Source organism: Pelodiscus sinensis, chromosome 8 (assembly GCF_052426305.1).
Source record: "Pelodiscus sinensis isolate ZL-2025 chromosome 8, ASM5242630v1, whole genome shotgun sequence".
In the NCBI taxonomy this organism is placed as follows: Eukaryota; Metazoa; Chordata; order Testudines; family Trionychidae; genus Pelodiscus; species Pelodiscus sinensis.
The window spans coordinates 38299740-38326117 of record NC_143059.1 but is presented as its reverse complement, the minus strand read 5'-3'; the positions used below and the strand labels follow the sequence as shown (position 1 = coordinate 38326117).

General features: G+C 42.0%; 1 protein-coding gene across 3 annotated transcripts; it reads right to left on the bottom strand.

Annotated features, from left to right (window-relative positions):
- Window positions 1-204: 204 nt before the first annotated feature.
- LOC102463554 (putative lysosomal acid lipase/cholesteryl ester hydrolase) lies at window positions 205-23230 on the bottom strand. Of its 3 annotated transcripts, none has more exons than XM_075935094.2 (10): window positions 20811-23230; window positions 18876-18987; window positions 12550-12667; window positions 9969-10167; window positions 8485-8594; window positions 6896-7032; window positions 6039-6185; window positions 3830-3883; window positions 2796-2861; window positions 205-872 (listed from the first exon to the last, which is right to left on the bottom strand). In XM_075935094.2, the coding sequence occupies exons 2-10, from the start codon at window positions 18978-18980 to the stop codon at window positions 639-641; spliced, it is 1170 nt and encodes a 389-aa protein (XP_075791209.2). In that variant the 5' UTR covers window positions 18981-18987; window positions 20811-23230; the 3' UTR covers window positions 205-638. The 3 variants fall into 3 exon arrangements, with proteins under 3 accessions (XP_075791209.2, XP_075791208.2, XP_014428194.4); XM_075935093.2 differs by having other exon boundaries at window positions 3812-3883; window positions 20807-23224; XM_014572708.4 differs by having other exon boundaries at window positions 3812-3883; window positions 20811-23222.
- Window positions 23231-26378: the final 3148 nt, after the last annotated feature.

Below are 26378 nucleotides of genomic sequence, written 5' to 3'. Positions count from 1 at the left end.
GAGATTTTCTTCATCTTTTTTCTACAAGTCTTTCAATTCAGGGACATCATTTGATGTATGTATTTTTCCTGTTATGCTTTTGCTGTTTTCTTATTATAATTTTATATATTCATGTGTAGCTATACAAACGAGTCAAAGTAAAACTAACATAAGAGTGCCTTAATTGTAAAATCATCACACACAGCTAAATGAAAGGCTGCACTATTGATTACCAACTTAAAATATTTATTTTTAACAAGTTCTGTAGTATTTTAACTGGACCTGAGAAATTGCCTTATCAGTTTAGATGGACTCTGCTGAAAGTTTTAAGACATGGAAGCATATTCTGTCACCCATATGTTATGTGTATGGTAAGATTTTAGTTTTTATTTCAGCAGCATTTTCTTTGAGAAATACAATTTTCTGAGTAAAGGATTTCTGGTCCCTGTATTTTGAAAGGAAGATGAGGAAAAATTGGTACCATCACCAAAATAAAAATAAATATTTAATCCAGTCTCATTAAATCCCCCTCCCTTTATAAGTGCCCTGATTGACTTACAAAATAGCAAGTAGAAAAGCAGTCTATTGCCACATATACAGAAAGTAGATTTCAATAAATCTCAATTAGCTAATTAATTATCTAACTATGCTCTGTGACTTTATAGATATTTTTCCATCATTTCAATAATTTCACTGTACACACGCTTGGCTGCATCAAGACCCCATATGAAATCCCAGTGGTTCCAGTCAGAAACATGCTTGTGGTAAATCAGGTTAGTAATTCGAGGGAGTAACATGTCAATATCCTTTGAGTCTACAACCCAGTCCTCTCCACCGGACCATACTGCAGTGGGCACAGTCATATCTTCTATCTTATAGAAGGGAGGGACAGACTGAAAGACAAAAATGTAAGTCTGAGAAGCTGTCTTAATTTTTAAAGAAAAACCATTAATTAGCCAATTGTCAGTGTCATCTGTGATGATCTGTTTTGGGGCAGCATTTCTCAAACCCTAGTCCACACAGCACCTGCTCCTGCTCCGTAAAGAGCTGCCTTCTATAGGTGTCCCAACTGATCTTTGTAATGTAGCAGCTGGGTGCCCATTAGGGCAGTTGGAAAGTAGCAGGATAAGCCTGCCTAGTTTCCTCACTAGGGATCAGTGCTACTTGAGAGAAGAAGCAGGAAAACAAACTGAACTGTTCTCTGAGACTTGCTGCTGGAAAGGAGTTACCAGTGCAGGAGGAACCAAGACCCATGCAGCTGAAAACAAACATCAGTGGAGAAAGGAGCCAGGCAGTATGTAGAGGAGATCAGAGGAGAAGGGAACACATAACAGGGGAATCAAAAATTTCAGAGGGGGCAGCCGTATCTATATGTTTTTTGGTTGGTCTCTAATAAGGGTGCATCTACACAGCACCCTAAACTCGAAATAAGATATGCAATTTGCACGCTCACAAATTTCGTCTCTTATTTCAAAATAGCTTATTGTGAAATTTGGTGTGTCTACATAGTGCTAAATTTCAAAATAATGCACTATTTTGAGCCATTCCCTATCCCTCATGCAACGAGATTTATTGGGATGGAAAAAATTATTTCAAAATAACGGGCGGCTTGTACACAGAGTAGCTATTTTGAGATACCTCCAGTACCTTGGGCTTTGTCTACATTGCATGGCTATTTTCAAAATAATGGGTGCATTATTTCATGCCATCCTGGTAAAAGATGACTGGGATAAGGGATGGCATGAAATAGCACATTATTTCAAAATTTGACAAAATGTAGATGCAAAATAAGCTATTCTAAATAGATTTGAAATAAGATATGCAATTTGCGTAGTGCAAATTGTGTATCTTATTTTTAGTTTAGGGTGCTGTGTAGATGCACTCTAAGGTGCTATAGGACCTTTGTTGTTTTTTTAAGTTTTTTAGGACAGGAGAATGTGTTAGAAGGGAACTGAAACACGTACAAAAGGGAATGGAGAAGTAAGGAACCTGAAGGCTTGCAAGGAGAGAGGAGGACCCAGAAGCAGGGGAGTATGTGCAGGAGGAGACAAAGGCCAATTAACAATGACCTTGTGTAGCAGGGAACACAGGGCAAGACAGTGAAGGTGAAGGCAACCAGATGGCAGATGAGCAGGTGCAGAGAAGCCAGGAGAAACAGAGGAAATGAACAAATGATAGAAGAGATTAAGCCCTGGTCTACACTAGAGAGTTATTTTGAAATAACTCCTCTTATTTCAAAATAACAAGTGGAACACCCACACTACCAAGCCCGCTGTTTTGAAATAAGAGGCTGGTTATTTTGAAATAATAAGTCCTGCTTTCCACGAGGAATAACACTTATTTTGAAATAGCAGTAGCATAGATGCTCCACTGCTGCTATTTCGAAATAATTACTCCCCAAAGTCATTCAAAGTAATTACTCCCCCGGGCTCTAAGTCAAGGTAGTGCTTCCATATTAAGGGAGGCTCCCTTGGATTAATTTAGAGGCTTCCCTGTAGTGTGGACACACTATTTCAAAATAGTTATTTCGGGAGTTATTATTTCAAAATAAGTTATTTTGAAATAATTTCCTAGTGTAGACATGACTTAAATGGATAGCAAAAGGAGACTGTATGATTAATATTATCATATGAATGAAACCCTAAATACTAAAAACACCCTAAAAATCCATAAACTGAGGCTAGGTTTCCTTTAGACCAATGCTGTAACACCATAGGGATGTGTTGTGATTGAGAGTAGGAAGGGAGCGGACCATTCTTATTTTTAAAAGATCACTTTTTGTTCAATAAAAATCAATAAAAAAAATTTCCCCCTACCTGGTTGTACTTTGCTTGGTTCTCACTGCCATAGTCAAAATATTTGAATTCTCCTGATTTAACTGCCTAGCAAAATGAAGAAATGAAACAGTAAAATTAGATACAGGATTATTCTTATGCCTTCGCATGTTAGTGTGCAGTTCTGCCTAAACTATCATGAAACAATATTACAGCATGCAAGGCTTTAGTTAGGCATTTTGGATGAATTTTTGGCAAAACACTCATTGACTTCAGTAGGCTCAAAATGTAATCCTTTGCATCTACAAAAGCATATTTTGGGCATAAAAATAATAAAACAATTGCATGCACTTCTTAACAATCATTTCTCACTTTTCATTGCCATTAATTTTTAATCTGTAGATACTAACAATTTTTTTTATTTCTGTTTACTTCATCATTAATATTGTAAAGATGGAGTGGTTTTTTGAGAACTTCGTATTGACAGACTTTGGTATTACATCACCCATGATTTTTTTCCATCTCTTTTTCTTGACACCAATAGTCTCTTAAAATATATAAATCAGGGTGGGGAACCTACAGGCTGAAGATTGGATCTGGTCCTTGGCTTTCTTAGATCTGGTCTATGATAAGGTAAAATCAGTTCAATAAATTATTGGAAAATATCTAGATTCCCTGAGTCATGTCCCTCCTGTGCACAGAATGATGCATGGATGGCCCAATAGAAAAAAATAGCATGTGATCATGTAATAAAAGAAAGTCATAATATGCACTAGGGTCTTAATTATGGTTGCATGGGCAAAATTTATTCTGGCATTCATCACTTCTGAGTGTGTGGCTTTACAATTGTAATATTCATAGTTTTCCTACATACCTGTCCTTTCAAATCAACGCTCTCGGTAAACAATGTCAGAGATGGAGCTCAAATGACAGCATCAATATTAAAATCTCATTGATAAATAACAGCCTTCCTGTTCTGAATAAATCAGGTTTTAACTATGATCAGAAACCTCAAGGGAAAGTATAAACCACAGAGTATTGAAAGTTTTCAGGTCTACCTGGGCCCAGTGTATTACATTTTTAGCAGATGTTCCATCTGGAAAGTGGTCTGTGTATACATCCAAACGACTCTGCAAAAAAACATTTTTAGGATACCATTTGTTTTGTCAGTGCAATGGGAAAAAGTCAGGATTCAACATAAACAAAACACCATTCAGTTCAGTAACTACTGCATTACAAATCATCCAAACCTGAGCAAGTTGGATGTCCAGAATATTGAAAATTTTTTAAAAATATACTTCTTTCATATTTGTTAATTTTAAAACCAATGAACGATAGTTCCTCCAAAAGTACTAAGAAAACACCTGTAATATTAAGCTCTTCTTAAATCTATTCCAAGGTTTGATTTAATTATGTGTGAGTTTTGATTCTGAGACAGATAAAAACAGGATTGTAATATTTGTCTGAATTACCTCACAGTTTTACCACATGTAGATTCTGGAGGAAAGCTATGTGGATGGATTCTGGTGACACTGTGAGCTAGCTGGATTATCAAACCATCTGAACATGCATTAACAGGAATTTGTAAGCAAGACACAAGAAGTAATTCTTCCATTCTATTCTGTGCTGATTAAGCCTCATTTGGAGTAGTGTGTCCAGTTCTGGGCACCACATTTCAAGAAATGTCGAGAAATTGGAGAGGGTCCAGAGAAGAGTAACAAAATGATTAAAGATCTAGAAAACATGACCAATAGGGAAGACTGAAAGAATTGGGCTTGTTTAGTTTAGAAAAGAGAAGACTGAGAGGGTACATGATAGCAGCAACGGAGGTTTAGGTTGGACATTAGGAAAAACTTCCTAACTGTCAGGGTGGTTTAGCACTAGAATAAATTGCCTAGGGAGGTTGTAGAATCTCCATCATTGGATATATTTAACAGCTGGTTAGATTAACATCTATCAGGGATGATCTAGAAGGTGTTGGTCCTGCCATGAAGACAGGGGACTGGACTTAATGACCTCTGGAGTTCCCTTCCAGTTCTAGTATTCTATGATTCGATAAAACAAGTGGGAGCTGCTCTCTGGAAACAGGGAGCTAGGAGGCTGCTGAAACAGCCTCATGTAGGAACTGTAGGAGCAGCCAAGATTGAGTAGAAAGCTGGGCTGAACTTTGTTTCCTGTCATTCATTTCTGTGCTTATAGAGCCTACCCTCCAGCAGGGTGAAAATCGTTGACTTTGCTTATTGCATGGGACTTTGTTTCAGAGTGGATTGAGTCAGGAACCAGCTCACATGAAACATAATTTCTATTTTATATTTTTATACAGAGAATTCCAGATTGCCATATACATGATACCTCTGGGAAATGGATTACTATTGGATTGTCAACATTTCACCGGAAACAATATTAAATGCACCTGACAAAATACGTTTGCAAAATGTGTATGGTAGTGGGTACCTCGCAGTGATGCCAGCAGACATTACTGTGTCAGTCTTTGGCTGACTAGTGACTATTAAGCCTACAGAGAGTTTAATAATATTACTGATAAATATCAGACAGCAACTGGTGCCAGTTAGTTGAGGAACCTCAGACTTTTCTTATCTGAGCAGCATTCTTGTGTAGGAGAGGTTAGGGTTGAGGAATGGAATTCACACACAAATGAACATGTTGTTCTTAAGACCATAGCATAACCCATATATGGTCACTTAATCGCTATACTGTGCTACTGTATGGTCTCTTGAATAATGTTTTGGGGATAGTGGATTCAACAGCCTCTCTCCTGCCTGAATGGAAACCAATGAAGACTGCCTAGATAGCATTGAAAATTGAGCACAGCAACTCACCCTGCACAACTGCGCTAGCCACAGCATGCACTTGCACCCACCTGTCCCAGCACGTACATAACACTGCTGTTATGTTAGCCAGAGCCTGGGGCTGCAGGCTGTAAACTCCAAAATAATCTGTGATACGTTAACGCCATGTTAAACATTTACGCTGCTTCATTGAGAAAAAGACAGGTAACACATTAGTCAAACCACTAAGCTGACTGTGGGCTCCAGACATTCCCAGTCAAAATGGTTAACATGACCTGTGTTATTGAGGCATTTGTTTGTCCAGTTTCATCATGTTTGAAAATTGCTAGCAAAACTCCAACAATTAAAGATCTGTGCTTTACTGATACCAAATTAAATAATCACACATTTGGCACAAATTTTGCTGAACTAAAAAAGTTATCTTGATTTTAACCATCATTAAAAAAAACAGACTAATGCAGATATACACACATACCATATTCAAGTTTTTCTGATTGAATCCACCCGCAAAGAAAAACAAATTGGCACAAAGTCTATTAGGTAATTCATAGCAACATATTTTAGCAGTAATCTCCTTCATAGTCTTGCCCCAAAGGCAGAAATCTTTTTTGCCTAGAATAGCCTGTGAAAACACAAAGGACATTACTTAACAGTGAACTTTCAAAATGTATCTTATATAGTTCCTTCTCACCATTCAGGTCTGATCCAGGTTATACCCTTAATTGACTTCTTGGGGGTTCTGATGTGTTTACTAGGACCACAACTGTGCATCCATAAATTGTGTATTCCACAAATGTCACAGTTAATACATGCATACCTCATGGAATTCTCCTTTATTCAAGGCAAAAAGGTAGAAGCGCATTTATACCTTCCCCTACCGCCCAGCCCTAACCTGTACAGATATTTCAAAAGACATCAGCACTGTATCAATACAGTAAGCTGAATATGAAGTTGGAAAATTCACATTCAGATACCTTCTACTTCCATTTTTTACAAAATAAATTTTAAAAAGATACTTGAATAAAATATTAAAATGGCTAATTCAATCATACTCATGTCAGGAATTCAGCAGGTATGACTGCAAGCAGGGATGTTAATTCTGCCACTTGCACAAACTGTGAGCATTACGAAGGCATATGTTTAACAAAACAACCACAAACATTACTGCACATAAATATGCTGTGGCTGAATTAATATATCAGAGGCAATCTAAACTGCTTACAATGTATTTCCTTTTGTATTACCTGATAGCAAGGAACACCTGTTCAGGCACAAAGCCTCTTTTAAAAACCAGTACTCAGGTGAATAATAAAATACAGAGAAATCTCATACCTTTAATGTTTCTTCAGGAATTCGTAACAGTTTCACTATTGGGCTTTTGACATGTGCAATGGTGGCAGCAGGAGACAAGGCAAAAAACATTTTGACTTTCTGTGCTAGCTGTGGCATGGAGGAAAATGCTATTAAAGCTGAGAAAGTAAAAGAGAATAATTAAAGAAATCTTACAAAATATAATCCAATACCTACAGGCATTTGTTTAAAACCTCCATCAGAGGGCTCATCAGGACTCATCATGTAGAGCTGGTTCAGAAAAAAACAGCTCTAGTACAGAATGAGGGAATATGCATGCACTTTGGGAAGGCCCTTTGACTATAGCTTAGCCAGGCATTGACACAAGAGTGCTGTGTCTGTGCTGAATGATGCAATTTAGCCCAGAATAAGAACAGACAGAAATGGAATTGTATCAAAGTCATCATCACCATTTCAGAGGAAATTATTGGGATATTAATTCATGATCTTGCTGGTTAACATTTATATCACTTTGACAATAAAGATATTAAAAGGAGAATATTTCTTTATTTCTGTGGTCAAACATAGTAAGGATATAGACCTTTTTAATGCCTATTGCCCAGAAGCAGTTGTCTTGATTACTGGTTATTGAGACTAAAAGGATAGCATCTCATCCTTATTGCTGACAGAAAATATAACTTAATAGGCCTAAGTTGGAACAGTGAGCTCATTTTCACATTTAGGCTACATCTATACTGCAGCCTTCGTCTGCAAAAGCTTATGCAAATGAAGCGCAGAGTAGAATATTGCCACGCTTCATTTGCATAATTAACTAGCAGCCATTTTTGCACAAGAAGCTTTTGCGCAAAAAGGAGCTGTGTAGACAGCTCCTTTTTGGGCAAAAACCCCCTTTTTCACAAGAACCGTTCTTCCTCATTTTTTCAGGAAGAATGGCTCTTGCGTAAGAGGGGAATTTTGCGCAAAAAGGAGCCATCTACACAGCTCCTTTTTGTGCAAAAACCTCTTGTGTAAAAATGGCTGATAATTAATTATGCAAATGAAGCATGGTGATATTCTACTGCTTCATTTGCATAAACTTTTGTGGAAGAAGGCTGCGGTATAGACGTAGCCCTAGGTTAGACTGTCCACTAGTATGGAACAAAGGAGCACCATGCATTTCACTGAAAATAAAAGCCACCAACTTGGTGCAGTGCCCCTTGGTTAATTATAGAGGGTCTCCTGGTTCCTTCAGCAATTAAAGTTTTATAGATCTAAATTATAGTAAAAAATTACATTTGTCACAGCAACATGAAGTTTAGTAAGAAAAGGGCCTTTGCTGACCACCAAGATCTCTGTGGTTGTCCTTGGTATTTTTGGCCCTCCCTGATTACATCACAGAAACCAGGGCTTCAGTACGACCTTTACCTGAGTGAGGTTTGATTGAAAACAGAAAGGAATTGTGGACTTAGGCCTGTATAAATTACCTGAACAACGTTACGCAAAAATGGGAATAATCTCTGCATTTTTCTGATTATAAACATATGAAAGAGTTAATAATATCCCCAAGAAAGTTTTCCTTACTTAAAAGAAAGAAAAGTACAATTCTAATGCACCAAATTCTGCTAGCATACCTATAGTGCCACCCTGAGAGTAGCCAACATAATAGAGTTGCTTCTGTCCAGTTTCCTGGAGAATGAAGTTTATCATGGCTTGAAGGTCATATATGCCCATTTCATGAAAACTGCAATATAAAAAACCATGAAGTTAGCCACATACTGAAGTCACAGAGTCCGATCCTCAAGTAAGTTATGGCTCCTAGGGGCTGGAGTTTGGGAGCAAATTTCCAGGAGAACGTTACCATTGTGTAAGAAAGCTCTCTGCTGAGTGCAGCTGTATGGGACCTAGAGCTGTGCTGCTGGCTACTGCCCTTCCCTTCTCTCAACCAACTAATTGGGTCTTTAAAAGCCTTCTATCCATGCTGCAGCTTTGAGCTGTTCAGCAGCAGCTGACAGTTTGCAAGGATTACTCTCAGAATCTGGGAGCTCTAAACAGCTTTTCAGCTAGCAGAGCTCTGGCTAGGGGAGAATCTTACCAGCAAATCTTGCCCATGTGCATTTGAATGCAACACTGGGGAGCCATGGATCTGTCAGATAACAGTTCAAACTGCTCAGCCCTGTTCAACCTAGGTTTGCCAGCCTAGAGCTTGAGTTTTTGTTTTACAGGTGCTTTATTCTATGTTATGCAGGTGCTTTATTTGTTTTTCTGTAGTGGGAGTGTTTACAAGCTTGGGAAGTACAAGACTGCTTTCCTGGCCAAGCCATGAAGTTTCAGTTCATGTTAGCCCAAAGCTCGGCTCTAAAGGAAAGCAGCAATGTTCTTTAAAAAAGATATTCTAATAACTAGACACACTCACAACAAGCTTGTCAGAAAATGGCTCAGCTCTAGTTAAATAAGGAGGCATTAGCCAGTTGGAAAGCTTTTGTGATATTACCTGACTCATGTATTCATGCATGTTATGCCTGGAACGGAATGTGCAACTGCACGTTTGCATGGTGCAACCTGCTCCTTATAGTTTACCTTGCTCACTCTGATCTGGGACAAATGGAAGAGGACAGGACCTGTTCCATGCTCTTCCCTACTCTCTATGGAAAAAATGCATCCCCCTGGTACAAGGACAGAGCAATACTAGTTCTGCTGTGTGCTCAGGGGGTGACTGTCTTTGGCCACTGGGGAGAAATTCAGTGAGGGAAAGATTCCTTGTGATGGTTAATGAATTAAACATTGCTGTGGGTGACTAATGGCCCTGACAATTACACATGTCAATGCAAAGGTTCTTTTTAACTCTGCACTTACATCTGAAATCAGTGGCATTAACAACGTGAACACAGGATGCAAGAAGAGGCGCTCTGCTGATTTGCACTGATGGCCTCTCAGTGCCTTGGAAATGGAGTCAACTGGAAATTTGTACAAAATTACAGATCTAAATCCTATAGGAACACTACTTCTGTGTACCAAGCACACAAACTGACATTCACATGGATTCCCACGCCTACAGAATTGCCAGGATGTGAAACAAATTTGCCACCTTCATTAGTGTCTCTCCAGTTCATTCTACCTGAAATCCCAAAATTCCTCTTGGTCAACTGAAAATTTCTGGTGTCTTCGTGACCACGTAGTCCCTCTGCTGTTTCCTATCCAAACATCATAGCCTGCATCTGCTAGCATGAAGCCCAGGCTGTTGTTGGCCAAATTTTCGACCCAGTTGCTACCTTCAGCAAACAATCCATGCTGGAGAAGGACGGCTGGCTTTGGACCTAAATAAATGGAATACTTTACCAAACCTGAATTTCTGTAACATGGCAAAGTGACATATTGTATTTCACTTACTCCAAACACATGTTGATAAAACCTTCATATAAGAGAACATTCATATGTATGATAATCCATGGCAAATAATTAGTTATAGTTAAAAGCAACTGTAAAGAGCGGCTTAGAATGGAAATGTTTATGGAATTTTATGGCTGATATTAGAATTTCATATTTATATATATGTATAAATAGCTGTAAAGCTCCTAACTGCTCTAGTTAAATATTTCCATTAAAAAAATCCCTTTTTAGTTCTCATAAGGCTGGTTGCCTTACCTAACAAAACAAAACAGAACAAAATATGCAAAAGTCACAAATTTATAGGAAAAATATCATTGTGCAACAGACATCTAGCCTCTCCTGTTCTCAAACATGCATCTTTGCTAATGTCAAAATCCATTATTCTTATCATTCTTAATTTTTCCCATCCTGTTTATTCAGTAAAATCATGAACATAAATACATTTGTAAAGATTTGATTGATTTTCAGTCTGAGATCTGGGTTCAGGATTTTCCCACAGATATTAAACATGGCTCCAATATATCTTTTTTTTCACTGGGTATGTCTACGCTACAGTGTTATTTCGAAATAGCTTATTTCTAAATAATGCATCTAGTCAGAAAATGCATTTCGAAATAGCATTTTGCTATTTCGAAATAGCGTGACCACACTGAAAGGATGCTGAATCTCATTTAAGGCTGGCCAGAAACAGTTCTGGCAGGGCATCAGGTCAGGAGTTACCTTATGTGGCTGTTGCCTGGGGCTAGCTGAGACCTGTGCTTAAAGGGACCCCTGCCCCGGACAGCCAGTTCTAAGGTTTCCCTGCTTTCTTGCCTACATCGCTGAGGGACAGCAAAGTATTTTTTTCTCTGCGTGCTCTGGTTGCCCTCACTTAGTACACCACAGCACTCTACAGCATGGAGCTGGAGCCACCCTTGGGCACTCTGGTGCTTCTCCTGGACATGTTGCGAGCCTGGCAGTGCGTTCTGCAGGCAGTAACAGTCTCCTTGGTGTGCCCCACTGGGGGCTTGTGCCTCATTCCTCCCTCACGTCCTTCCACTTACCCCTCCCTAACCCCCCTTCCTGCTGTACAATAAAAGACGTGTTCATTACAACAAAACCTCTTTATTGAACAAAACTGGGGAGGGGGGAATGAAGGTGGGAGGGGGAAGGAGGAGGGTGGGAAAGGGGAGGGGGAAACCTGGGAAGAGGGAGCTGGCAGGGGGAGGCAAGGGGACGAAGGAGGAGGAGAAGCTCAGGGTTGGGGGGGTCTCGCCGGCCCAACTGTCTCCCAGCACTGTGGGTGTGGGGGCCTCGGTGTCCCTGGGGGCGTAGGGAGGGTGGGGAAGAAGAAGCAAGTGGAGGACTAGGAGTGGGAGAAGGAGTAGTAGCTGGGGAGGCAGCAGGGGCTGGAGCAGGAGTAGGCAGCAAGTTCTGCCCCAGGGTTGATGACCACCTGAGGGGCATGGACCATCCTGCCCCCCAGAATGCAGTCCATGGCATCAAAATAGGGGCAAAGGTTTGGGTCTGCCTCTGGTTGGGAGCTGCCCCCTGTGGCCCTGGCATACGCCTGCCACAGCTCCTTGATTTTCATGTGAACCTGCTCCTGGGTTCGCATGTGGCCTTTGGTGGCAAGGCTGGCAGCCATTCACCTGTAGATGGTTGCATTCCTCCATTTAGTGCAGAGATCATGGACGTTGGAGGCATCCCCCAAACCTGAATTACGTCCCTGATCTCCGCACTGGACCTGGCAGGCGCCCGCCTTTTCCAGCCCCTGGCAGACTCCTGGGAGCTGGCAGACTGGTCCTGGGGAACGGTGGAGGGCTGGCTGGCACTGGCTGCCTGGCTCATGCTGGGGCCACTGGATCAGATACAGTGACTGCTGGCTCTGGGCTGGCAGGCTTGGAGGTGGCACAGGCACTGTGGCCAGTGTCTACCCCTTTAAGGGCTCTGGGGAGGGGGGAAGAGAGAGGAGTTTTCTTGGTTGTGCCCATAGTGGCCACCATGGCACCTTGGAAATTGCTGGAGGCCCCCTATTTCAAAATAAGTGTCTACACAGCACTTATTTTGAAATAGCAATTTGAAACCTCATGGAATGAGGTTTACCAATTTCAAAATAAGCCCTCCGCTTTTTCAATTTAATGTCAAAATAGCGGTTTGGCTGTGTAGACGCTGGTAAAGTTATTTTGAAATAACAGCTGTTATTTCAAAATAACTTTGGTGTGTAGACCTACCCACTTGGATTGGTAGGTTGTTTCTTTGTTTGGTTTTTTAAATTTTGGATAAGTGTTATTTGGAGTTTTACGCATCAAGCCAAAATGGAGCCATACCTCTGTCTGTAGGTTTCTCTCTTCCATACGGAATTCTGTTTATTCTCAAGTAATAGCCATCCTCTGTCAAAACTTCATACTCCTCACTTGGATATCCTTTGTAGCAGATCAACTGACTCTGAGAAAATTAAAATAAATTCCTAAGATTCTTTACATAGATCAGATTTTCCATCATCTGTTGCAGGGAAGAGGTATTTCCCATTTGGAAGTATCAGAATGTGTGCTTTTAAAATTGTTTTACTTTGTTTAAACTGGGATATAGAACAATACAATGCTGAGAGAATCGATGAGTCTGACTGTATTCCTAACCTCCTCTAAACAATACTTTTGAAGTACAGGCAGTCCCCGAGTTACGCGGATCCGACTTATGTCAGATCCGCAGTTACGAACGGGACCCCTCCAGCAGACCAGGGTGAGGAAGCAAAGTGGCGGAACACGTGGGCAGCGGACAGCCCAGACACGTCTGGGCTGTCCGCTGCCCGCGTGCTCTGCGGCTTTGCTCTGCTTTGCTCCCCGTCCCCCTGGTCTGCAGACCAGGGAGACGGGGAGCAAAGCGTCGGAACACGCGGGCAGCAGACAGCCCAGACGTGTCTGGGCTGTCCGCTGCCCACGTGCTCCGCGGCTTTGCTCTGCTTTGCTCCCCGTCCCCCTGGTCTTTAGACCAGGGGGACGGGGAGCAAAGCAGAGCAAAGCCACGGAGCCCGAGGGCAGCAGGACAGCCATGGCGCGTCTGGGCTGTCCCGCTGCCCCCGTGCTCCGCGGCTTTGCTCCGGACACCTGTGGTACAGCAGCTGGGGCGCTGCCGGTTGGTCCCGTAGCGCCGCTCTGGGCGCTACTGGACCAACCCGGCAGCACCCCAGCTGCTCTGCCCCAGGCGTCCTGATTCAGCCACTGCTGGTCAGTTTCAGCAGCGGCTGAATCAGGACGCCTGGGGCAGAGCAGCTTGGGTGCTGCTGGGTTGGTCCAGTAGCACCGAGGAGCGGCAGCGTTACTGGACCAACCCAGCAGCACCCCAGCTGCTCTGCCCCAGGCGTCCCCAAGTCAGCCGCTGCTGAAACTGACCAGTGGCTGACTACAGGAAGCCCCTGCCCCGGGCTTCCTGGAATCAGCCGCTGATCAGTTTCAGCAGCAGCTGACTTGGGGATGCCTGAGGTTCTTAAGTTGAATCTGTATGTAAGTCAGAACTTGCGTCCAGATTCAGCCGCTGTTGGAACTGATCAGTTTCAGCAGCGGCTGAATCTGGACGCCAGTTCCGACTTACATACAGATTCAACTTAAGAACAAACCTACAGTCCCTATCTTGTACGTAACCCGGGGACTGCCTGTACTGAAAATATTGCCAGGGAGCTTGTTCCCTGAGATTTCCAGCCTGTGACGGGGCGACTTCCACGCCCCGCACGGCCGAGGTGCCATCCCCGGCGTGCTGGGAAAAGTGGCGGCCCCGCGCAGGCTCCAGCACTGCGGTGCCTGCTCCGCCGTGGCCAAGGTGGAGGCTGGGGGTGCGAACGGGCAGGGAGCACCAGAGCTCGCAGAGCCCCTGCTAGAACAGGGAAGCTTTGGGGCCGGCGGGCCGGCTCACCCGGAAGCAGAGCATGCGCAGAGCCCTCAGTGGCTTCAGCCCAAGCCAGAATTGGCCAAGACACAGGGAGGGGGAGTGGCCGGAGGAGCATAAGCAGGCCCATCTCCGGGCGCACTGGACGTCTCGGTGGCACGACGGTTAAAAGAAGTGCTGATGCCAGAGGTGGGAAGAGGAGAGCAGAGGGAAGGAGGGTGGAGGTGCACAGAGCAGCTGAGAGCAGAAGAGAGGAGAACAGAGGAGACAGCGAGAGCAGCCCATCGGGAGGCATCATGGAGGCTGAGAGAGCAGCACCTATGGGGGCAACCAGACCAGACTGATGCATCAGCTCGGCGGGGGAGGTAGGAAGTGACCCAAGGCAGGGTAACAAACCCGGGGTCTTGGTGTGTTTCGGAGTGGATTTTCCCCCCCACCAACCGGAACTGGGGCGCGGTCCCCAATCCTTAGGGCCCTGCGTCAGAGCTCAGAGTGGGGGTGGGCCCGAGCCCTCCTACCACACCTCACCGATCAACCAACTCGCCAGAGGAGAGGTGAAATTTGGAGAGGACCATCCATGCCGGACGTGGGGCAGGGCGGGTGACGGGGAGCAACAACGAGGAGTTTTTCTCGTGGGACAGCCAGTGGGGCGTGGGCTGATGGGCCCTGGGCAGGGCACACCCATGCACCCCTTAACACAGCCCAATTATGTGAGCACAAAGGAGCCAAGAAGGCTGAATTAGTTAGGGAAAAGCTTAGAAAATGTCTCCACAAAATGTAAACATTTCCATGTTCTTCCTGCACACATCCAAATTCAGTGGCAGGAGTCAGAAGGAATTAAAGAAAGGAATTGTAGAAAAGAGGAGACTAAGCTGGAATACGATAGAGGTATTGACTAGTTTGGAAAAAATGAATAAGAAAACTTGATTACATAATATAAGAACTAGGGGTCACCAAAGGAAATGAATAGGTAGCAAGTTTAAAACAAACAAAAGGAAGTTTTTCTTGACTCAGAGCACAATCATCCTGTGGAACTCCTTGGCAGAGGATGTTGTGAAGACTAGGACTTTAACACGGTTCAAAAAACAGCTAGATAAATTCATGGAGGTTAGGTCCAGGATCGGTAGGAATGGTGCTCCTAGCTTGTTTGTCTGGAAATGGAAGACAGGAGTGGGATCACGTGATGATTACCTACTGTGTTCACTCCCACTGGGGCATGTGGCATTGGCCACTATTAGCAGACAGGACACTGGGCCAGATGGACCTTTGGTCTGATCCATTCTTATGTTCTTAAATATTCCAAAACCTATTATTTCAAAACAGTTTTCATTGGAATAGTTATTTCAAGAAATTCTCAATATGTTAAGCATTTTAGATGAAAAAAAGGTCAATGATTAATAAATGGGAAAATATAATAAAAAGTAATTTTTGAACTGTGATATTTGGGAAATTTGATCTTATCAATTTGCTGTATACTTGAATGTGTACAATTCACCATCCACCATCAAGGTTACCATCTATCTCTCTGATGAGGGACAATGATAGGCCACTAAACTTTGATGGTCCTCCTTTAGCAAAGAGATGATTGCTGCCCAGGGCAATCCCGTTCTTCAAGTCTGTGCGCTAGGGAGGAGATTGCTAAACAATGGATTATCTAGTGGGACTCTGATCACCCAGGCTGTGTCTAGACTGCAGGCTTCTTTCGAAAGAGCCTCTTTCGAAAGCATCTTTCGAAAGAGGCTCTTTCGAAAGATCGCGTCTAGACTGCAGGCGGATCTTTCGAAAGAGGAAATCCGCTTTTTCGAAAGAGAGCACCCAGCGAGTCTGGATGCTCTCTTTCGAAGATGGCCTCTTTACATTGTAGAACGCCTTCTTTCGAAAGAGGAACTTTCGAAAGAAGGCGTTCTTCCTCGTGAAACGAGGTTTACCGCCATCGAAAAAAAAGCCGCGTTCTTTCGAAATAATTTCGAAAGAACGCGGCTTGAGTCTGGATGCAGGGGAAGTTCTTTCGAAAAAAGGGTACTTTTTTCGAAAGAACCCCTGAGTGTGGACACGGCCCCAGTGACATAAGGAATTCACAGAAATGATACAAAGAGACAAAGGGCATTTGGGCAGGAAAGGAGAATAGAGGGGCATGCTGTTATTGTAGAAGGACTGCTGGGCTGGCCGAGGAATAGGGAAACTATCTGCAGAGAGGAGAGACTCCATGATTTGCAGGAAAAGCTATGTTCTGGAGACAGTGTTCTGAATTCCTTAGTGTACTCTGCTCTAAGCCCAAAGAATGTTCAAGTGTCCTGAGGAAACTGAGGCAGGAAATTGTGCACAGCTGCCTTACAGTTTTGCCTTGCTCTTTATATTTCTTATGCTACCTCAAGTAAAGAACAGCTGTTTTTTGGAATCTTTTGAGAAATCTGTGCCTCTGTTTGCTTCCCTGTAAACATGGAGTCCACAGACTTGCAGCTCAGGGATAAGGTCAACTAAAACTAGGGAGGAATCAGGGTTAGCAGCACTGGAGGGGGTCTACAACTGGTGGGCCACAGGATCCTCTCTCAGCAATGAGATAACAAATAAGGAGCCTGTGCCCGGGAAGCATGCCAGAGAAAAGAGACTCTTCAGACAAGGGAATGCTTAAAGCAGGTGGGCCCAGTGTGTGAATCCCAAACACGACAGCCTAGAGAGTGTGTGTCTACACTGCCCCCATAGCTCAAAATAAGCTACGCAATTTGAGCTATGCAAATTGCGTAGCTTATTTCGAGTCAATTTCAAAATAGCTTATTTCAAAATTTGGTGCTGTATACACAGCACTTATTTAGAAATAAATCATTATTCCAAAACATCCCTTACTCTACATGGAATGAGGTTTACAGGGACTTCGGAATGTCGAGCCCACTATATTTTCAAATAATGGGCATACTCAAAAGACGTGGAATAGCTATTTCAGAATAGTATCAGAGGGGTAGCCGTGTTAGTCTGAATCTGTGAAGACTGTGAATGGCTCGCTAACTACAAAAGCAGCTCTCCTCTCTTGGAATTCACATCTCCAGATCAGCTACTAGAAGTGGGCCTCATCCTCCCTGATTGGATCCACCTCGTCATCTCCAGACTGATTCTGGCCTGCATATTTATACCCTGCCTCTGGAAATTTCCACTACATGCATCTGACAAAGTGGGTCTTTGCCCACGAAAGCTTATGCTCCAACACTTCAGTTAGTCTATAAGGTGCCACAGGACTCCTTGCCGCTATTTCAGGATAACGGAAGTATCCCGAAATAGCACTGCAGTGTAGACGTAGTCTGTGTGTGTAGCTGGGAAGCTTTGCTAGGACTCTGACATGAACCTAAGGAGAAAGATAATTAAACACATGGAGAAGAGAGAGGTCTGGGTCCCCAAGCCAGAGTATTTAATAATATAAACACTCCACCCTAGTATGTGAGGAATCGATTTGTCCAGAGTATTCGGAAAATGCCAGCTTTAGTAACTTGTAAGAACGAGAAGATTATAAGCAATGGTGTCTGCTGACAACACTGGTAGCAAAATTGACATGCTAAGTCTTTCTCAGAGCCAATTCATATCTGCAGATAAGGATCATAATATACCTGAACCAAAACAAAGTCCCTTTGCCTAACCTGAAAAGCCACTACTGCAGGAATCCTGCACGTGCTTGTATAGTTCTCTAACAGCAATCGTATTTACCTTCTGTCAGCCCTAGCCAGGGGCAGATGATGATTTTGCGGGGCCGAGGACAGCACAATTTCGTGGGGCCCCCTTTGACACGGCACATGCGCGGGGCTTCTTGTAGCATGGTGCCCGGGGCGGTCGCCCCACGTGCCCTGCCCTATATCTGCCTAGCTATTAAAATCCACTCCAGTGGGAAGTTTCAGTTCAACCAAAATTTAACTCTTAAATTTGCTCTGTCCTATAATAACTATGTATCTTTAAATTTCAGAAAATGGTTGGCTCCATGATAGAAAGAACTTTATTATGAATCGTCTTATAAAAATAAAGATATAAACTATCACAAATACAGTGTTTATCACATAAACACTGCCAACACCAGTATTTCTTTGTTCATTCCATTGCCTCCTTGAAACCCACTCTCTTTGCAAAGTTTTCATGTATTCAGCTCCACGTTTTCTTACAGTTTGAAGTTTATCTCTTGTAAAGATCCATTTTTGCTCCAAATTTTAAATCATAAATATCTATTTAACAATCTCTTAACATACATACATAAAAGAGTCACTTCCTAAAGGATTATCAAAAAAATGTTTGAGACCTGCTATTGCGGGTTCAAATTCTACCTCACAGTATGGAACCATGACATAAGAGAAGAGAAGAACAGGAACAAAAAAACAAACAAAAAATTCATGGAACAGAATATGAGAAATTGCTCCCATTTATAATTGACTTTCTCATATGCACACTTCGTATTCATATCTATCTTTCAATACAGATAAATTGGAAGGCCTTTTTTGGGTGGGAACAGAATGAAGGTAGAGTAAGTGTTGCTATAGCGAATGAAATAAGAATTAATATGAGAAATAAGAGAAAACTTATCAATGATGATATTATTGATATTAAATTTGGACCTGAATTTGGATCCAAAGTTTAGGACACTTTGTGGATGTCTTCAATGAGCGTTTCTAAATCCCAAAACCAGACACCCTCAAACATCGTGGTTGAAAATTTGAAATGAGACCTTCGATCTGAATCTTCAGGTCTATGTCTAATTATTCTGCTTAATTATCATTAAGATTTCCATAAATACTTTACTTACAACATTCATAAATGTTTCAGGATTCATTCCTCTTTTCTTCTTGATGAGTTCTTCTGAACTTGTAAAGGTTTGTATTAGACAGGCTAATGCAATAAACCACCACATCTTGTTTCTGTGGGGGGAAAAAAGTGTTTATGAATAACATTTCTACCAACATATAGCTTGACTTTTTAACATTCATGACAATTCTCTTTGATATCCAAACATATACATTCTGTAAAATGGGAAAAAATCCACTGTTTTATCTGCCCATTCCTATTCACAAGCACAATATTACTGAATTCAGTGGGAAGGGGCAGGCCCTATATTAGTCTCTGTCATGATCATGTGTTTATAAGCAACATCCAACTCTTATTGAACTTACTGAAAGTTGTCTGGAATAGAAGATGGATCAGGTTCTGTGTTATTGCGATAACTCTAGCACTAAAAAGCAGTCAAACTGCTTAATACTCAGGACCGATGGTATGTAAGTTAAGCCATGTCTACACTAAGAAACTATTTCAAAATTAGTAAATTCAGCTTAACTCCCAATTTAACAAAATTGAACTAATACATCCACATCTCAGGGAAACCTCAAAATTAGTCTAAGACAGGCTTCATTAATGTAAATGCACTATCTCGGACTTAGAGCTCTAGAAAGCACTGACGAGTAATTAGTTCAAATTACTCTGGGGAGTAATGATTTTGAAATTGTAGCACTGGAGGGTCCACATTATTCCAAAATAACTATTTCAGAATAAGTGTTACTCCTGATAAAAAGCAGGAGTACAGATTTCTAATTCTGAAGCCCATTATTTTGAAATAATGGGCTTGGTATTGTGAACGGTCTGCTTATAAATTTGGCCTCGGTGGTGGGGGAGAGGCGTGTATTTCGAAATAAAACCCTAGTGTAGACCAGGGCTAATTGTATTATGTTTTATTAAAGACAGAAACACAATTATAATAGGGATTACAAATGTGTCATGGAATACATTTATGCTAGTCTGGCCATGTCTATACTTTTGTTATTTTATTACGCAATAATATACTGTGGATTAGAATCTTTTTGTCCAAGACATTGATCAAACAGATAGGAAGTCATGTTCCCTGACACAAAGAATTTATAATCTAACATAACATAATGCTCTAGACCATTATTTCCAGGGTTATAAATGTTTCAAACTTAAAAAAATTGTCAATATACCATAAAACCTCCATACAACTTGGCCCATATAGTAATCACATCTCCCAATAAAAAAAATCTGTTTATAATATGCCTGTTTAAAATATGCTTAAAATACACAAGTTTAATATTGTGTGTCATCACTCTCCCTGGTTCTGTGAAGTGATATCAATCCCTTACTTTGTCGAGGAGTTAAATTTACCACAGAATTTTACAAAAATAAGATTCCTATAAACAAACAGTGCTAGATTTGTGGATATCAATTCAAGTCATGAGACTGAAAGTTAGGTCTCATTGAAAACAGCATGAAAAGAGCCCACAACCCAATTTATACAATCTCGTTATTACTAATTTTATTATTAAATTCTGTATTGAAACTACAAAAAACTCTCACCTCTATCAACTAAAGTTTTCAGCTCAACTCAGGTGAATACTCCTTGTGGACAGAGGCTTTTTGTAAAGTACTGTAAGTAGTACATTTTACAATAATTTTTAAGTAATATCTCAATCTATCCACAGGAGACTTTCTGTCTGTTGTCTCTTTCCAACAATCTTTTCTCCCTACAAAATATACAGACCAGAGGAACTGCAATGCCAATTCTAGTCATTCCTTCTGAGGAAATGTTACAAGTATTAGCCAATAACCCTGTCAAAAACCATGTACAAATTTGACATAAACCAAATGACTGGGGTACAGTTTATCAGTTATTTTGCCCCCAAAAGAGCAGATAAAAATGTAATCCCACATTAAGTTAGGAAAAGATATTACCAACCAGAATCCACTCTCTGTATCGGCTGGGATTTGGATGCTTGAATGGTGGCGGTACAGTCAACACCAATGTTCAGAGAAGCAGGAGGTGACAGAGGCACAGTACCTTTAATGTCACATCATTAAAGTAGGTGCATATCAGTAAACACAGATGATGACTAAAACCATATTTATTGTGTGATTAAATGCCTTCACTCCCCTCCACATGCAGGCACATGATGTCACTTAATATATTTCCGCAGTTTTTCAGTAAGGCATGGATCCTTCAGTCACTTACTCATAAGCTTAACTTTAGATACTAAATTATATCTTGGCTGGATGCAAACTCATTTGAATTTAATCTTGTCTTATCACATTCATACAAAGCAGTGATCTGCATGAGTTGTGAAGAGTACTAATCAGTGTCATATGTCCACATAACATATATTAATTACAGTATGTTTATAGTAACCTGTTATTTTCTATCATCATCACAGTCACTGCTAAAACACAACAGCACATGCACGCTAGTCTTAGCTACAAAGGATTTGGTTAGCTTCTTGTCTAGTTAATTCAACCACCTCTTTGCTGAAGAGCTGATGAGGGCTTTTGTAAATCTAGTCCCACTGTTGTGTTGACAAAAATCACAACATTTGTAAAATAAATAAGAACAAATATTTGCATATATAAACTAAAATAGGCCCTACCAGTACTCCCAGCTATCTTCGAGACACCCACTGACTTCCTGCGGAAACTACAATCAATTGGTGATCTTCCAGAAAGCACCGTCCTGGCCACTATGGATGTAGACGCTCTCTACATCAGTGTTTCTCAAAGTGGTCTGCGGATCCACTCTGAGAAACCCACTAAATGGCCACTCTGGTTTATTTACCGGCTCCTTAGCCGTGGAGTCTCACGGCTCCCATTGGCTCAGATTCACTATTTGCAGCCAAGGGGAGCCATGGGAAGGATCATCTGGATGCATGGGAAGGAAGCGCTTGAAGAAGTCCATTGGGATTTCAACTATTTCCACCCAACCATCAGTCTCAGCCTAGACCAATCCACACAAGAGATCAATTTTCTGGACATGTGCAAATAAATGATGGTCACATAAACACCATCCTATATTGGAAACCTATAACCAGTGTACTCACCTAAACACCTCCAACTTTCATCCAGTACACATCACACTATTCATTGTCTGCAGCCAAGCGCTAAAACATAACTGCATATGTTCCAACCTCTCAGACAGAGACAAACAGCTACAGGATCTCTATCAAGAATTCTTAAAACTACAGTACCTATGTGGAAAAGTGAGGAAACAGATTGGTAGAGCCAAATGGGTTCCCAGAAGTCACCTACTAAAGGACAGATTCAACGAAGTAAGCAACAGAACACTACTGGCCATAACAGACAGCCTCCATCTAAAACCTCTCCAGTACATCATGAAGGATCCACTACCCCTATCCCAGATGATGATCCCTTGCTCTCACAGATGTTGGAAGGCAGGCCAGTCCTCACTAACAAACAGCTCCTCACCCTGAAACAAATACTCACCAACAACTACACACCACACAACAGAAACACTGATCCAGGAACCTATCTCGGCAACAAACTCTGTCCAAATATATACCCCTTTGACACTTAGGACCTAAGCACATCAGTCACACCATCAGGGGCTTGTTCACTTGTAATCTATGAATGTGATATATGCCAGCAATGTCCTTCTGCCATGCACATTGGCCAAACCAAAATGTCTCTACACAAAAAAATAAATGGACACTAATCAGATATCAAGAACAGTAACATCCAAAAATCAGTAGGAGAGCACTTCACTGTCCCTGGACACACAGTAATAGATTTAAAAGTTGCCATACTTGAGGGGAAAAAGCTTCAAAAACCGATTGCAGCATGAAACAGCTTGAGCTGGATTCATATGCAAACTTGACACCATCAGAATGGGTCAGAATAAAGACTAGGAATGGCTCTCTCATTATAAAAAGAAATTTCCTCTTTAGGTAGTCTCACCTTTTTAGCAGCTGTTGGAAATGGGCCACATCCACTTCAATTGAATTAGCCTCATTAGCACTGATCTTCCACACAGTAATGTAACACTCCTATCTTTGTATGTATGTATAAATCCCTGCACATTGAAGCTTGCACTTCATACAACTGATGAAGTGAGCGGCAGCCTACAAAAACGTATGCCCTAAGAAGGGTATGTCTACACTACAGCGTTATTTCAAAATATCTTATTTCAAAATAGTTAATTCAAAATAAGTTATTTCAAAATAACACGTATAGACACAAAATGCATTTTGAAATAGCGTGTCCACACTGAGTGGATGCTGACTCGCATTTAAGGCTGGCCAGAACCAGGTCCGGCAGGGCATCAGGTCAGGAGTTACTTTGTGTGGCTGCTGCCTGAGGCTATTTTAGGCCTGTGCTTAAAGCCCACCCCCCCGCCCCGGATAGACAGTTCTCAAGTTTCCCTGCTTGCTTGCCTACCTTGATGAGGGACAGCAAAGCATTTTGCATCTGTGTGCTCTGGTTGCCCTCACTTGGGACACCACAGCACTCTGTAACATGGAGCCAGAGCTGCCCCTGGGCACTCTGGTGCTTCTCGTGGATGCGTTGCTGTGAGGCTGGCTGCACTTTCTGCAGGCTGCCATCCAGGAGGTCCATCTGGGAGGCTGTCAGTATCCAGGAGAACCTGAGGGAGAGCTTCCACCCTGAGAAGCACTAAGGGTATGTCTAGACTACAGGGTTTTGCCGACAAAAATGGACTTTTGTCGACAAAACTATACCTGTGTCTACACTGCCGCTGAGTTCTGTCAACAACGGCGACAGAACTCAGCAGTTTTGTCGACGGCTGTAAACCTCATTCTATGAGGAATAACACCTTTTGATGACAGAGTTCTGTCAACAGAAGGCGTTATTGCATCTACACTGTCCTTTGCATCTACACTGTCATGTTGACAAAACGGCTTGCTTTGTCGACAGAACTGGCTGTAGTCTAGACGCTCTTTGTTTACAGAAGCTTTGTCGACAGCATCTGTCGACAAAACTCCTGTTGACAAAAGCCTGTAGTCTAGACGTACCCTTAGAGACCCCTGGTCTGCCCCACTGGGGGCTTGTGCCTCATTCCTCCCTCATGTCATTCCACTTACCGCTCCCTAACCCCCTTCCTGATGTAAAATAAAATACATGTATTTTCATGAACACAAACTCTCTTTATTTAACCAAACTGGGGGTGGGGAATGAAACTCTGGTGAGACTGGGGAAAGAAGGTGGAAGAGGGAAGGAGAGAGGCTGGGAGAGGGGAGAGGGAAACCTGGGAGGAGGGAGCTGGAAGGGGAAGCAAAGGGAAGAAGGGGGAGGGGAAGCTCAGGGTTGGGAGTCTCGCAGGACCAACTTGATTTTCATGTGAACCTGCTCCTGGGTTCACATGTGGTCTTTGGTGGCCAGGCTGGCAGCTATCCTGCCATAGAAGGCCGTGTTCCTCCATCTAGTGCAGAGATCATGGATATTGGGGACTTCCTCCCCAAACCTGAATAAGGTCCATGATCTCCACCCTGGACCAGGAAGGTGCCCACCTTCTCAGGACCCTGTCAGGCTCCTGGGAGCTGGCAGACTGCTCCTGGGGAGCGGTGGAGGGCTGGCTGCCAGTGGCTTGCTGGCTCATGTTTTGGGGCCACTGGGTCAGGGGCAGTGACTGCTGGCTCTGATCTGGCAGGCTTGGAGCTGGCACTGGCACTGTGGCCAGAGTCAACCCCTTTAAGGGCTCTGGGGAGGGTGGGAGGGCAAGGAGTGTTCTTGGTTGAAGCTGGAGTGGCCACCAGGGCACCCTGGGAAGGCTGGAGGCCCCCTATTTTGAAATAAGTGTCTACACAGCACTTATTTCGAAATAGCTATTTCGAATTTGGCATTATTCCTAGAGGAATGAGGTTTACCAAATTCACAATAAGCGCTCCGCTATTTTGAATTAATTTAGAAATAGTGATTTGGCTGTGTAGACGCTAGTAAAGTTATTTCGAAATAATGGCTGTTATTTCAAAATAACTTTGCTTTGTAGACATACCTTCAATGTGTGAATCTTTAAGGTGCCACAAGACTCTAATTTTTGCTGAAACAGTCTAACATGGCTATCCCTCTTAAACTCACTCTCCAAGATCATTAATATGAGTACAATTGGATCATGTCAATATATGTGTTAAACAAATTCAAAAAAGGGCCAAAGCTGAGCAGGGCAAAATCATATTATGAACTTATGTTATTATGTACTTTTTTCAATAGTATTATTTATTGCATAAAAGAGCATTTCAGCATCTGCCAAAGCTGCACATTCATCTAGTACCAAAAGGAAAATGAGAAAAATTTGTCTCATAAACTCTTTACCACAGTTAGGCTCAGGTTTAAAAAAAAACAGAATCATAATTCTGCATATATATGATTTCAGTTTTAGAATCAATAAGAAATTGTTTTCATCTCCATTTTACATTCTTCATGGATAGTGCATTGGAGAAAACTGTAACCCTGCAGAAAGACAGAGCCCCATAACAGGTGTGTAATCATTCAATCTTACCCTCCGATATCTCTCTGATCAAAGCCACTCCTGGGTGACTTCTACTTCTTTTATATACCTCCAGACACAACCAAAGGTCCACAATTGCTTGTATAAGAGGGACAAAAATCACAAACTTTTAAAGTGATTAATTCAACATTTTTCTTTAGCACATAAATCATTGTCCTTTTATTCCTTCCTTCCTTCCTTCTTGCTGAAAGGAGGAGCAAAATGAACACTTTCAGAGGCTAATGACAAATATCACAATATCGGACAAGTGTTTCCAAATATTAGCTGATCAGTCTGATGAAAATAAAGAGGCCACCCAATTTTCATCCATCACTAGCACAGCATTAAGCAACAGAAGCAGTGCAATGTTCATAGTAGTCCAGCCGAAAGAGATTCATTAGGGATACAGAAACATGAAGCATCCAGATATTATAGAATTGTCTCACCACAAACTTTTCAAAATGTATTACCAGGAAGGGCCTTTATGGGAGCTGCTGGATGTTTGGCATCTTTGTAAGACAGACCACTTATTGAGATGCCCATATATGGGGATATAAGGACCTAAATTCTGATTTGTGAATGTTGGTTTCAATAATTTTTCTGCCTCTGTTAGTATAAGCTCTCTGCATTGCATTAGACTAACCTCCTTTTTAGCCACCACTTGATTTTATTAAAATATCATCTGACATCTGTGATAATGGTCTGCAGATCTTCTGTGATCAGTTTAAATTGCCCTCTAGATTGCTCCAGAACTTTTGTTGACATATGGCATGTTCTTTCCTGTGTTCTCACTAGTTTCTTTAGCCATCAGCATTGATGTTGCTCTCAGTGGGTCCTAATATGTGAAGTGTAAAGTAATTGTGTAGCCCCTCCCCTCCCCCACACACACTTCTTCTTAGCCATCCTCAGAGGATTGGGAGCAGCTCAGGAGTGTATCTGAGCAATGGAGGTTGGAATGACATTTCATGCCAATATTGAGAATCATAGAACCATAGAGTTAGAAAGAATCACAAGGATCAT